We start from the raw sequence: 14,075 nt of genomic DNA on the forward strand, positions 1-14,075 counted from the left end.
ATTTTAATAGCATTTGAAGATATTTTTCAACAATGTTCTAACATTTTTCGATCAAAAATTAAATATTCTTTTGTCTTAACTCTTCCCCTTACTTAGGCCTCAAATTGTGTACATACCAACGACTTATCTTTTATTGAAAACAAAATTATTTTTGTGACGTAGTGGGGTTACCTCATAATATTCATCATATGTTTCTTGTTAAGATATTAAGTTTTACGTTTAAATTACAATTTAGAATATATTATAATCATATTCGTGTTATTATTATTATTAATTATTATTATCTGTTTTCAACAAATTTTTCTTCATACATAAACGGAAACCTGTTTTTAAGCTGTAGCGCTACTAACTAATATACGTGTAACTAAAATCATATTAGTCGACCGGTTTTGAACAAAGCGAATCGGAGGTGGGATTTGCTACTACTGATGAGCATAATAGATATTAATAATTTATTAAATTACCTTATTTTATTAGTATCTCTTTTGGCGTATGACTGATCACTTCTTCATAGTTCTTACCTTTCGTACAAGGTACAACTAATTTAAGTTAGACAAACTATGCTGTTATGTATTATATTTCTATAATAAACACTAAGTCAGAATAATAGAAGTCACCAACAAATTAACAGGTAATAACTTTAAATCTCTTTTATGTATACAATGTATTAACATATCAATTGATGATAAAGTAGTATTTAAAAAATACTTTTGAATGTATTATTTTAAATTTTTAAATTATCTACTAATTTTATGGTACAAAAACATCAAAATTAAAAATAACCACATATGCGTTTAATATGTATTTATATAAATTACTCGAACGAGCCTTTTACTATTATACCTACGTATTTTTTTCTATACTATTCAAAAATATAATACAAAATAACAAATATAACAAATACCTAATGCACTATATAAAAGAAAAACAAATATTTTTAACTTGAATTTCTTTGTTTGCTTATCAAATTATTTTTACCTTGAAATCGTGACCTAGACCTTCAGTATGGACTATAAGTTTACGATATTGCTAATAAATATTAGATAAATAATTAAATATAACTTATATTGATTTTCACCATTTTAATAGGTAATTTGCGGGGTGGAATATACATTGGCGTAATTAAATGTTTTAATGGAGCCATTATAGTTGGTGTAGCATTTAACCTTTAACTTCAATAGGCTAATGTTACAAAAATGACAAATATAATATCTCCTTCATAACATATTTTTTTTTAGTTAGTAGGTAAGTACCTATATACTGATTAACTTTTTTATTTTGTTATATACATTTATACATATTATGTCTTCATCACAGTGAGCACTAACATAACTCTTAAGTAGTACCTATACTATAGTTACGTGTACCTAATTTATTATATTTGTCTCAGAAACAATTTCAATACCATTTTAATATTACATAAAATTATAAAATATAAAAGTATAATAGGTAAATGTTTTCCGCGTTAGGTTAATGATATTTTAATATTTATTTTCTTAAAATATTGGACTAGAAAATTATTTCTACACTGAGTATACATACCTATAATAATATAATATAAATACTTATGTATTTTGTATGTGTACCTTTCTACCTGCTAAAACTATAATAATCCAATTGATTTATTTTAATTAAACTTCAACAAAATTAGGTATATATTTTTGATCTTATCTATGATAAATTGATGACAGATAAGTGATCAATTTTATGAATAAATAATGAATATTTAGTAGTTTAATATATTAATTGGTTATAAATTTACTTTCCCCAAATATTTAAGTGACGTGAACAATAAAATAAAATTTTTAAGTAGGTACTTTGACTATCTTGTTAATTACAATACGATAGGTACATGTGAACAATATAATATATCATAGGTAATAAATTGACATTAATACATTTATATAATTGTACAATAAGACGGAGAAAAAGTTATGGACGAAGGGCACAAACATTGTGGTTAAACATGTAGGTACCTATATATGTTAATGCATAATTCATTTTCTGATTAATTTTTTGTTTTTTACCATTAATTTGATACTCACGAAGGTATCTAGAAATGAATCTAGTTAAGAGGACTTTGCACACACATGACGTGCAACACGACAACAGTATGTTGTCTCCGTGTCTACGACTGTACGACATAGCAAATATTCGTTCGCTAATTTCAATAAGGTTCTGTCAGTTTTAACATTATAGGGAATCGACCTATCATCAAACCTTTAAATAACAACATTATCAAGAAAACACAGATAATGTCGTTAGCTAAAAGTTTGATATTTTATAATCACCAATTGAGGGGCTATCGAAAAACTAGGAAATTCGAAAAAAGAATTATTATTATTATTATTATTAAAAATAAGTGTATATACATATTATTAACCATGGATTGGTTTTATATATTTTTTTGACGATAGGTATACCTAATAATCAATGCTACCTAATCAGTTTGACCTATTGTAATGCTAATCCTATTGTATTATTATTTAGTTATAAATGAGTCTGAAATGTAAATTAATAAAAATCATTATAGGGATTACTTTGCTGACGACGTCTAGGCCACGTATATTTATTATTGTAAATATAGATTACCTTCGATCGGACGTAATCAATGCCCATGAACACGTTTATCACGTAATTATAGTCACAGCTGCAACATAATCAAGAAGTATAAACACCGAAGGTAAAATGAATCTTTGATTATTGAGTTTAGCACGGCGTGGGCAATTTAAATATTTAATTATACCTACACTTATGTTTTATATTTTTGTGTTTAGGTACGCAGTTTGATCTTCTTAATTGATCATGGACAGAGGTAAATTAATTATTTGTATGGTATTCGTGTTCAGTCTGGGGATTGGCAGAGACAGAAGTGTGGAGGCTCAAAACTCACAAAACAATAATGGTGAGTTTTTTTTTTTATTACAAAATATAGATGTTTATGAATCTATATATAAATGGCTAGGTATATGTATGTGTGGTTATGTAGTCAAGTTATTCAAAAACTGTCTGACCGATTTTTATGGAAATTTCATAGATTGTTCTTAGAGATATCAGAAAATCTGTTTCAAATGATATAAGTTTTTCTTTGAATAGATGTCGATTTTTGTTTATATATTTTATTTACAAAAATGTTTTTGATTAATTTGAAAAACAATATTATGAGATAAAACGAAATTACGTTTTAACCGTTGGGAATTTGTGTTTCTGCACACTTTACTCACCTTAAAACAAGCCGGCTTTGTATTAATAGTAGGTAATTAATAAATTATTATATATGTAGTATCATTCCATCACACATTTAAAATAATCAAGGCAAGAGGCTTTAAACATATTTATAATTCATAATATTTAGAAATAAATAAGTATTAGGTACCTATATAGATTTAAAGATTTTTTGAGCAAAGAATGTAATTTTTGAAAATTGGTAGTCATAACCCATATTGTTATGCAATCAAAATGTTTTATTTCATTGACTATTAGTTAAATTAAGCTAGGGTTCACATTATGTTATTCCAATTAGTTAATTCTTAAAGTTTATATTCCATTATACAATTACCTATAAGCACTTTATTAGCGAAGTTTATAATACCCCGAGGGAAACTGGACAGTCAAGATAATTATACCCTTAAAGCCGTATTCATCTGTGTGATAAGAAATTAAGGAGATGATAACTCCCTGAAAAAATTGTCACCTTTGAGTAGACTCTGAATTCTAATCTTGTACCTAATTATTAATAAATCACGATAGCCGATAGGTACCTACGTACTCACTTTAAAGTTAGTATAATTCATTAAATATTGGAGAAAGCAGGTAACCTACTGTAGGTACAATACTTATAATAGGTATCAATCGACTGTTTTTCTTTTTTGATTGAGTAAGTCTCTATAATGTAAGCGTCACTTTAGAATTCAATGATAAATCGTTACATACGAAAAACGATTCTGAGCGAAGATGGTCTATATTACTAATTATATCTTAATTAATATGGTATATTTATATTACTATTATAGTCATCTATTTTATTATTTGTAAGCCAGTAGGTGGCAATGTCAATGGTACATTTGAAACTTACTTTACAGTACAATGAATTCCCTGGATTTATGTTAAGTCAACTTCACACACATTTAGGTGTATAGCTGGTAATAGATATCAAACCAGTTAAACCAATAAATAAATGGAGTTTTTTTAACACACTTTTCAAAAAATATATGTATTATAATAATAATATTCACGAAGTTCTGTTAAATCTGAATCTAATATTAATAAAACTTACTCAAGATATTTTTTTAAAGAATTGTAAATTGTAGCCAATATATAATATTTAATAAATAAACAACAATACTATTACAATTTACAACAATAATAAATTACTCAATAAGTAATTCAATTATATTTTGATTTATTTAATTTATTTATTTAAAAATAATTTACCTATTTGCTTAAATTTTTAGAATGTTTCACGCCAAATGATCTTAACGGCAATTGCATTAACATAAAAAGATGCCCAACGTTACGTTATCTATTACAAAATCAGAGACACAATGCTTCTATTGCCACTTTTCTCAGAAACTCTATGTGTGGATATGAGGGTAAAGATCCTAAGGTATGCTGTCCATTGGAGAATGAACCTACCACAACTAACTACGCCACTGAAACTTCTCAAAGGATAACTACTCCCAAACCTGATTCGACAGGATCAGCAATTTACGAAACAGTGTCGTCAATCAAATTGCCATCTCAAAAAACTTGTGGGCGGTCCAATTCTACTCACGTTCGAATTGTCGGAGGAAATCCTGCTGAATTAGGTAAACATTTGAAAATAAATTAAATTGTAATTTTTTGTGTTTTAATTTCACAAAATATATACTTAGAACATTATATTCGATTTAATAAATTATAATTACAAATATTGACTTTTCAATGTATTCAGGTGCTTGGCCCTGGATGGCAGCACTTGGGTATCAAGATCTTAATAGGCCAACTACCGAATACCAATGGCTGTGTGGCGGTGCCTTGATATCAGAAAGATACGTATTAACAGCTGCCCACTGCACCGTCGGTATTGGAAATCGAAAATTGTAAGTGTATAAAACAATATGTTCATTCAGTCTATAAAGTAGTTGAAAATAGTTTCTTTTGTTACAATATTTTGACATAATGAGTATCTTATCACATACCTAAGGTTATTATGTCCTGATTATTATTATTATGGACAAGGATATTATAGTATGTGAAAATGTTATTGAATCAAATTTAATGTGCGAAAAGCAGGTTACATAATATTGTACTATTTATGTACGTGCCACTACTCAGTACTCACTACCCAACAGTGTTGTATTTAGGAATTTTGATAGGGGGGGGGATGAAATATATAATAATAGGTACACTCAATAAATACTAATATAAAATACATTTTTAAAATCCCCTAACTTGTTGAGATTGGTGTGGATCAAGGTGAAATGAGAATTAACACAAATTGTTTAGTACCTAATAGCGTTTATTATAAATTCATATTAACGAAAATCCCGTGTTTAATAAGTTAAACAAAAAAAATTGCTTTATAATACAAACAAAATCCCGTTTTCTATTTTTTTGGATGCTCAGTTCATCAATAACCTTATATGGCATGATTATTGTATTGATCAGTGACGTGCAAATAAAGCCAACACATAAAAGGACCTTATTATAATATAGTTAAACTAATGTTAAACCGCGGAATTCGACTGTAAAATCAGTTGGTTAAGCGTAACCGAGGCAGGGATTGAAACTTTGATGATCTTTACGGTTTCGGTTCTTATTCGGTCCCTAATAAAACTAAAATTTTCGGTTCTTAAAAAATAAAAAAATTGTTACCTGATTTCGTTTTTTACTTATGTAAAAAAATGTGTCAAGTAAAAGTATCGGTTCCGTTAAAGTTCTGGTTTTTAAATTAATTTAAATAAGGGTTTCGGTGAGGTTCTAGTTCCTGAACCGAGGTTTAAACTATGATTGTAAAACGGGCTAAGTCGGTTATAAAAAACAAAGTATATAATAATTACTATTTAATTTATAGTTATTATTCAATATTAGATAGGAAAATTGATAAAATATTTACTTCTGTCATACTATTTATTAGGTAAGACTTAATACTTAATAAAAACTTGAGTTCAGGTGTATAACAGTTGATACAGGCAAAGTATAAAATATTTTAAAGAGTTCATGAATATTTGGATAAAACTCTTTATCAAAAACATCTAAAGCATGTAACCCAGAGGTGAATACAATGTTTTCTATATCTAAAAATAAACCCATGCTCTATGGTAAATCTACAGTCTTCATGGTAATTTTGTTTATTTACCGACTATTTATCGGGTTTATTATAAATACTCATCATGCATGAAAAATAATTCGCGGAAAATTCAAAAATATAGTTACCATACCACCATAGATGTATATGTTTTTATTTTTCGATATTTATATGTCACGAACGATTAGTGGCGTATAGTAGGTATCTCAAAGCGAACAAATTACCACGGCTAGAATATTTAGAAAACAGATATACCTACTTGAAACTTAAAAGTAGTATCCTATTGAGAAATACAGAAAATAAGTAAACTTAACTTTGCAAAAAAAAAAGGTCAAGGGAGGGGATCTATCCCCCATATCCCCCCCCCCCGTAAATACGCCACTGCTACCCAATACCAATATTGGTAGGTACAATATTCACTGTTCATGACTAAATACACACGTTGACAAGTATTTACTAGTATATAAATATGACTATAAAGTATAAACTTTACATATTAGGTAGCATTGGTTGTAGTGTTTTATTATCTGTAATCGATAATATTTCTTACAGAGAAAACGCCGTTCATATATATATTTCGTGGTACTGTTTCTTCGGGAATCTTTACACCACCTCGAGCTTAAATTGAAAAATGTTTGTAGGTTTGGCCGGTTTTTTTACACATTATATATATGTTATTATTGTAATTTCTATGTAACAAATCAAACATTTCTTTAGCTTGGTACATATAATATTTTTTTTTAAATATATTATACTGTGTGATTATTTTAACCACAGTTTTACTTTTTTGAATGGCATCATACATTTTTTATTTCAAATTTCAAAGCTGAATATGTTCTTGAAATTTTGAATATGTAAGTACCTATTTAAGAATCTAATATCGAACTACTATCGAGTAGTCAAACAAGTAAAACACTTTACTACAAAACATTGTTACAAAAAATTAACAATATATTCAATAGATTACAGGCAGTGGGTTGATTCTATAATATTATTATACCACTTACCTAATGTTAGTTGTATCATTGGTTTTATAATAGAATATTGTCAAACGAATTTATTCAAACTAATATAAAACATTATTATTATTAAAAACAATTTAATAATTTATATCAAATTAATTTTTGATAATAATTAAATATCAAATATCGTAGCTTCAAATTATTTAGTTTTTCAGGGCTGTTGCGCATTTAGGTGATTTGAACTTAGATCCTAAAGTAAATGATGGATCTGGACCAATAGATGTTGCAATTTCACGTATAATAACACATGAACGGTATAACGCACAAGAATACACCACTGATATTGCATTATTAAAATTAGAAAACAGTGTTAGATTTAATCGTAAGTATTTTCAATATTTACTAATTATTTAGTCTCTAGTATAATAGGTACATTTCTTAAGTATCTGGGGGTGTCAGGATACCCATTAATTATATTTTTATAGAAACCAAAAATAATATTCTAACATAACGTTGGAATATTATTACTTAACATTTAAAATGTTAAATCACTTGTATATTATACATAAACGATATATTTTTTTTTTAGAATTTATTCAACCCATCTGTTTACCCATCTTATCACATCATAGAGCCAACAAGTTGGTTAAATCTGTACCGTTTGTGGCCGGATGGGGTTCCACATCATTTCGTAAGTAACCAAATAATATATAAATATAGAGTATAGGTACAATTAAGAGGATTTACAGTAAATTAAAATATTAATGTATATTCTATAAATTTGGTTTTAATAATATTATATTTATTATTTAGGGGGACCAAGTTCTACTCATCTAATGGAAGTTCAAGTACCAGTGATGGACAATTCGGAATGTAAACGAGCATTTGCCAACAAGAAATCAGTTATCGATGATAGAGTGTTGTGTGCTGGTATCTTAACAGGCGGAAAAGACGCTTGTCAGGTGCTGATTAAAAACTTAATAATTTGTACCGTGCATTTTTAAAATATTTATAATTTTGATTATTATTTCAGGGAGATTCCGGAGGTCCCTTAATGTGGCCAAGTGGTAGCCAATATTATTTAGTGGGTGTTGTGTCTTATGGATTTAAGTGCGCTGAACCAGGTTATCCAGGTGTATATACTAGGGTGGCATCATTTGTCGAATGGATCGCAGATAACATGAACTACAGTTAAATTGCATTAAATGATGCTGTTTAATAGAAAACTTTGTGCAATTAGTTTATCTATTTACTATTACAGCAAATTCATAATTTCTCAGATAACTACCTACTTAATTTTAACATCTATTGTTTTAAAAATGATTTTTCGTAATTAAAAATGATAATATTTGTATTCTTATTTTAATCGTTTATTTTAAAATATTAAGCAGGTATGTATCAGGTTTAAGTATTTCACTTTAAAGCGAAATGTATACCTAGTACCTATTTTAATAAACATGATAAATTGTGGTTTATGATTTATAGATTTTAATATTTTACGGCGAAATAATTTATTTTAGATTCTGAGTGGAACGATGAATGTATTGATTTTACAATGATGTGTGTTTTTTTTTTATTTTTTTTTTTTTTTTTGTATCTGTCATCACTTTTTAGGACAGTAAAAGTGCTTGGATTTTCTTCAACAGTATCTGTTTTGATAGGAAAGTGAATCTAGTTGGTACTTGGTGGAGGGTCAAAAGTAAAAATTTCCCCGTGATTTCAAAAGCGTTGTGAAAAACAAAAGATTAAGGAAAAACTGGAATTTTTATGCAAAATCTGTTTTCGAAAATATCGATTTTGGTTTTTGGTGCAACTCTTAAACAAATGACCATAGTATAAAACGTGAAGTGTTCGCGGTAGACAGTCGGTCGGATTTTTCGGTCTTCGATTAACGATAACAATTTAAGATAGGTACTATGTTAAAGACTCGTAAGCAAATTGTTGATCTGTGGTATTATTATATACTGATATTGTTAAAAATAACAGTAATAATAATTTATATAAAAAAAAATAGTTTTAAATTTAAATTATTTCTATTTGGTGAATATTTTATTTTGCAAAAAAACAATGTGTAGGTACACCCGAGTGGGCCCCCCTACATAAACATAGACGGGGCCCACAGGGAAAATCCCTTTTTCCCTATGGGCCTATCCACCCCTGCTATCATAGATATATAGTTAATAGTATACTTTAGAAGTTTCAAGTACCCACGAATAATATTATACAAGGCTCCTGATATATTGTTTCAATAGCAGTTGAAAAATATTAAAAATACATTGGCAATATTTTTTTTTCATGAGCATTTAAAGATCGAGTTTGCACAAAATTTATCAAATTTAAAATTGAAAAATTATTTTGTAGTTAAATATTTATAAAATGTTCAACTATTATATCTAAGGATTGAAAATTTAAAACAAGATTCCACGTAAGTAGTTAATTCTGTTACCAAAAAATCTAAAAAATACATAATCACAGTTTATTTTTATAGTAATTTTAAGTTCAAATTTGGACGAAATTACATATTAAAAACCTAGAATAACTTTTTTAGTTATTTTGTTATGATTGTATAATATTATTCGTGGGTACTTGAAACTTCTAAAGTACCTATAGTATTATATATCTGTTTGAACGCGGACTGTCATACCACCGGTTGATTGAGCCAACTTGACCGCCAGCGGCGCGGAACCTTCTATAAGCCGCCTGGGTGGCCTAGCGCTGCGGTCCCCTGACGGCGACATCGGCCCAGCTTCGGTGACCTTCGCGTCTTTTTCCGTGTCCACCAAGCTTGCAATTCTCGTGGTATGATGCCGCTACGCTTAATGCGCGCAGCCCGTTACACCGTCTTCACGTCAGCTGCGTATCGTGTTATCAGTAAAATAACTGTGTGCAGCCGCCACGATTAGTGCGTATCGACAGTTGTGTGCCGCCGTTAACATTCGAGCGAGCCAGCCACGTCAAGTGCTGTGTGCCCCCCCCGAGTGTGCCACCGCCTCAATCATCTGCGTGCCGCCGTTCACTGGTCAACGTCAGAGCCGTAATCTCCCAGGAATACACCTATCTAGTATATATACCATCGACAGTGGATCAGGTCATTTATATATGTATACTTTGTAATGTTGTAATTTTATTCATTTGTAATTTATACTACTTTATATTGGGGCGACCTTTTTATTTATTATTTACCTGCTCTGTGTATATTATAATAAATTGTTTCTCTTAGGCGTCTCGTAGGTGAGCCGTGACTGATACATACAGTGTTATATTTTGTTGTTCGCCAGTATTATTCACCGGTGGGTCACCCTTCTGTGTTTTACCTACTAGTCATTTACACTGCAAGTCGATATTGCCAACCGCCTGTTTCGTAGGAGTATATCGGCGTAAAAAACAATATCTATTATATAGTATCACGGCTTGTTGTTGATGTATAACGCGTTATAAGTACCTAATGGATATTTTGATATGATTAATTTGGAATTTATTATAGGTACCTACCTATTTTTTATAGGTATCAATTTTTTTTAATACCATATAGATATAAGTATATAATTTGTCTTATACCTAGACTGACATACCGTCTCCACTCAGAATCGTTTTTCTTATACAATGATATTATATCATAGAATTCAAATACCATCCATTATACAGTGACCCACTTGTAACCTACTGTACAGCAGAGTGACATCCACTTACCCACCTTTAGTTCGTTATTGTTACTATTAGAAAGAATTATATTTATCAAGATTCAAAAATACAACAATAGAAATAACAATCGTATTTACTGATGAAAAAAGATGGCTCTAAGAAATTTTATTATTTAATCTTAAATTCTATTTTACCGTTTTTGCCACTTATTATTGATAAATTTACTGATGTTTTTTACGTAAATTCTCCATCTCTACTATACGATATATGTGATTTATTATTATAATAATAAATATTAAATTCTCTTGTTAAATCGATTTAGATTGGGTGCGGGTGTCGCCATTGGGTGACTTCCCCCTCCGCCGTCTATCAAATCACTTCAAATTTACTTATTGTATAACTTATTATGGACTTACATAAACATTTAAAGGTATAGGGCGTAGCATTAAAGCTTATTTTTCTATAACACTGCAATATCTATACTCATCTATCAATAATTAAGTATATACCTAATTCACAGGATAACAATTTTTTTGTTGTGTATGACTATTCAAGAATGGTCAATTTCAACCAATGCATAGAAAAATATTATAGTTATTATAGAACTCTTTGTGTTCAACTTACTTTCCATACAATTATAATACCAATATTGCAGTTTACTTACTTTTTCTTCATATGGAACAGCAAGGTCATTAAAGGAGATTATCTTAACCACATCATCGGATGATAATGATAGAAACTCATCGCTATTAACCACTTCCCTGAAAATAAATAACATTATAAAATTTATTTATTATTGAATAATATAAAAAATTAAATTATTTAAATCATACAAAAACTGTTTTTTAATGAATGTTTCAGAACTCGATACCAATTCCGTACAGTTATGTAAACGAGCAAACGCTCTGATACCAAGACAGTTTGATGCATTCAACTGTTTTTGTAAAAACTCAATACATACGCCATTTACAAAATCTAACTGTAAGAGGTTCGCAGCTGGTAACAAACCCTTGAAAAATCAACAATAATACATTTAACATAATTTTTTATTAAGCGATAAAAAATGAAGTTTTTAATATACCTGTACATTTTCTTTTGTGACCATAATTTCACCCGTATAAATATAATCTACTAATAGTTGTAAGACGGTAGAATCTAATTTTCTCAAATTAACGGTGCTGTTGCCTGTTTTACAAATTTTTCGCGATTCTATAAAATTTGAAAATATATTTTCATATTTTACTTGTGACCTGTTATAATAATACTTTTCCACTAAACTACTGCCCGATATCTATTAAGGTGAAGTGGTGGGGGAGGGGGGTTAAAGGGGTTAAATTATATTAACAAAAATTACTTTACAAGAAAATCTCTCACGCCTCATTGATATGTCAAATTGAAAATTGAGCTTTAATTCGACCTTCAAAATGTTCTCTTCTTTTAAATAGAAAATAACGAAATCTGACTAATCAACGCAGGGCTTGAGAATATTTCCTGTAAGTTATGATTTTGTACACCCTTAACAATAATTATATATTTAATGCTCTTATCAAAATAATTACTGAATATTGCACGGAAATATGGACTAGCTGCCATTAAAACATTTTTATGACCAAACGTTGCACATCCATCATCAGTTTCAAATCTAATATCACATAAAACTTCATTTCTAAAAACAAAAAAGTGTTACTGATGTTTATTTTAAATGAAGATATAATCACTGTCAACATACTTGCGCAGAGATTGTAAGTCTTCCAGTATTCTGACTGAGTGAGAGTTATTTTTAAAATTTGTTGGTTCACATTCTTTGGATGTCAGAACTTGTATTGAATCACTTTCACATAATGAAGTCTGTAAGGTGTCCATTTTTTTTACTGAAATAACACCTTTAAATTATTTTAAAATTCTGATAAATTTTGACATCATCATTAAAACTTATAATGTGTAATAACTTAAAAATAAGAATAATATAAATATGACTCCTGTCGATAGTTATATTTAATTCAGATGTTCAAATAGTAAAATTAAGCTATTACCTTCCTTCAGATGTTCGGAGGGCTCTCGAGATCGTGTATTCGAGAATAAGATCAAATACACCGTACAATATATTTTATGTAAAATGCACATATAAAGTAATACTGTAATCAATGTAAAATATTATATTAAATGCCTTACCTGATTCCCAGTTGTTCGTGAATTATGTTGTAAGAGTTTTTAGATTTAGGTGACACAAAGTAATACTTTAAATATACAAATCGAAATAAAGAACGCACTAATTTTGGCTTAACATAAGAAGTCCAGTTGTCGCTCGTTGAAATCGGTATTGATATTTTGAGAGGTTGTTACTCGGTGGCTGGTGCTCATGCACTGGTTTAAGAGACGACACGGATATGTCTACCAGAGAGTGGTAGGTGGTTTTGTCAAAGGTTTTTGTACTTCCCCGAACTAGATTTCTGTTCGGCGGCAAAGACCTTTTTGTCGGTGACAATTGTTTTATTAGGGATGCCTGATTTCTACGAACGACAGTCTGGCTGTTATTTCTTATTCTGTAAGATTTTAGTTTATTTATTATAATGATGTGTGAACATATCATTACAAATAGGTACAACTACATTTTAGTACAGAAGCTGTAAAGACCAACAATGTACTTCTGAAATTAGTGATTATCAGGGTGGGGATTTTATAGTACTTAAAATTGCATAAATATGTGTTATAACATTACCTTAAATATCGCTAAATATGCGCTATAATATTACCTTTAATTTCGCTAATTATGCGCCAAAAATATGGAATAAAAACTTTAAAATATGCAAAAAAAAATGTATTAATTAATATTTTTTTAATCACTTACAAATTATTATAAGTAGTTACTTTAGATTTGAAATAATTTAGTCACTCTGATCGGAATCCAGATGAATTGACTACACAACGCACTCAACGGTCGTTCGTTGATGATCAACGATTAATAATAGCAATAGAAATCGACAAAAAACCAAACAAAATCAGCAGATAACAAAAATTAGAAGGAACCATGGTTTGCAAATACCTAATGTGAAATTATCGTAATAATTCGATTGATAAAAACCTAAAAACACGTTTACTAAAATATAATTTTATAAAATATGACCAATTTTCATTCAAAAACATGTAAAAATGCAAAAAAGTCCAAAAAACTAACTTAATAA

General features: G+C 29.0%; 2 protein-coding genes across 4 annotated transcripts in view; one reads left to right on the forward strand and one right to left on the reverse strand.

Annotated features, from left to right (window-relative positions):
- Positions 1–463: 463 nt before the first annotated feature.
- LOC100163442 (venom protease) overlaps positions 464–14,075 on the forward strand; it is a 14,102-nt gene continuing 490 nt past the window's right edge. Inside the window, exons 1-10 of one of the 3 annotated variants that reach the window (XM_008184184.3) lie at positions 464–631; positions 1,090–1,245; positions 2,534–2,683; positions 2,778–2,905; positions 4,455–4,808; positions 4,934–5,081; positions 7,467–7,633; positions 7,841–7,942; positions 8,065–8,213; positions 8,285–8,729. In XM_008184184.3, the coding sequence (XP_008182406.1) occupies positions 2,806–2,905; positions 4,455–4,808; positions 4,934–5,081; positions 7,467–7,633; positions 7,841–7,942; positions 8,065–8,213; positions 8,285–8,446 (1,182 nt within the window). In that variant the 5' untranslated portion in view covers positions 464–631; positions 1,090–1,245; positions 2,534–2,683; positions 2,778–2,805 and the 3' untranslated portion in view covers positions 8,447–8,729. Of the gene's footprint in view, positions 632–1,089; positions 1,246–2,533; positions 2,684–2,777; positions 2,906–4,454; positions 4,809–4,933; positions 5,082–7,466; positions 7,634–7,840; positions 7,943–8,064; positions 8,214–8,284; positions 8,730–14,075 lie in introns of those variants that run through there. The other 2 variants (XM_029487365.1, XM_008184183.3) reach the window with 2 other exon arrangements.
- Positions 10,934–13,964, reverse strand: LOC100573177 (kelch-like protein 12). Its single transcript, XM_029487366.1, has 6 exons — positions 12,927–13,964; positions 12,623–12,764; positions 12,453–12,559; positions 11,975–12,102; positions 11,727–11,902; positions 10,934–11,654 (listed from the first exon to the last, which is right to left on the reverse strand). The coding sequence occupies exons 1-6, from the start codon at positions 13,015–13,017 to the stop codon at positions 11,444–11,446; spliced, it is 855 nt and encodes a 284-aa protein (XP_029343226.1). The 5' UTR covers positions 13,018–13,964; the 3' UTR covers positions 10,934–11,443.

Source organism: Acyrthosiphon pisum, chromosome A1, assembly GCF_005508785.2.
Source record: "Acyrthosiphon pisum isolate AL4f chromosome A1, pea_aphid_22Mar2018_4r6ur, whole genome shotgun sequence".
Lineage (NCBI taxonomy): Eukaryota > Metazoa > Arthropoda > Insecta > Hemiptera > Aphididae > Acyrthosiphon > Acyrthosiphon pisum.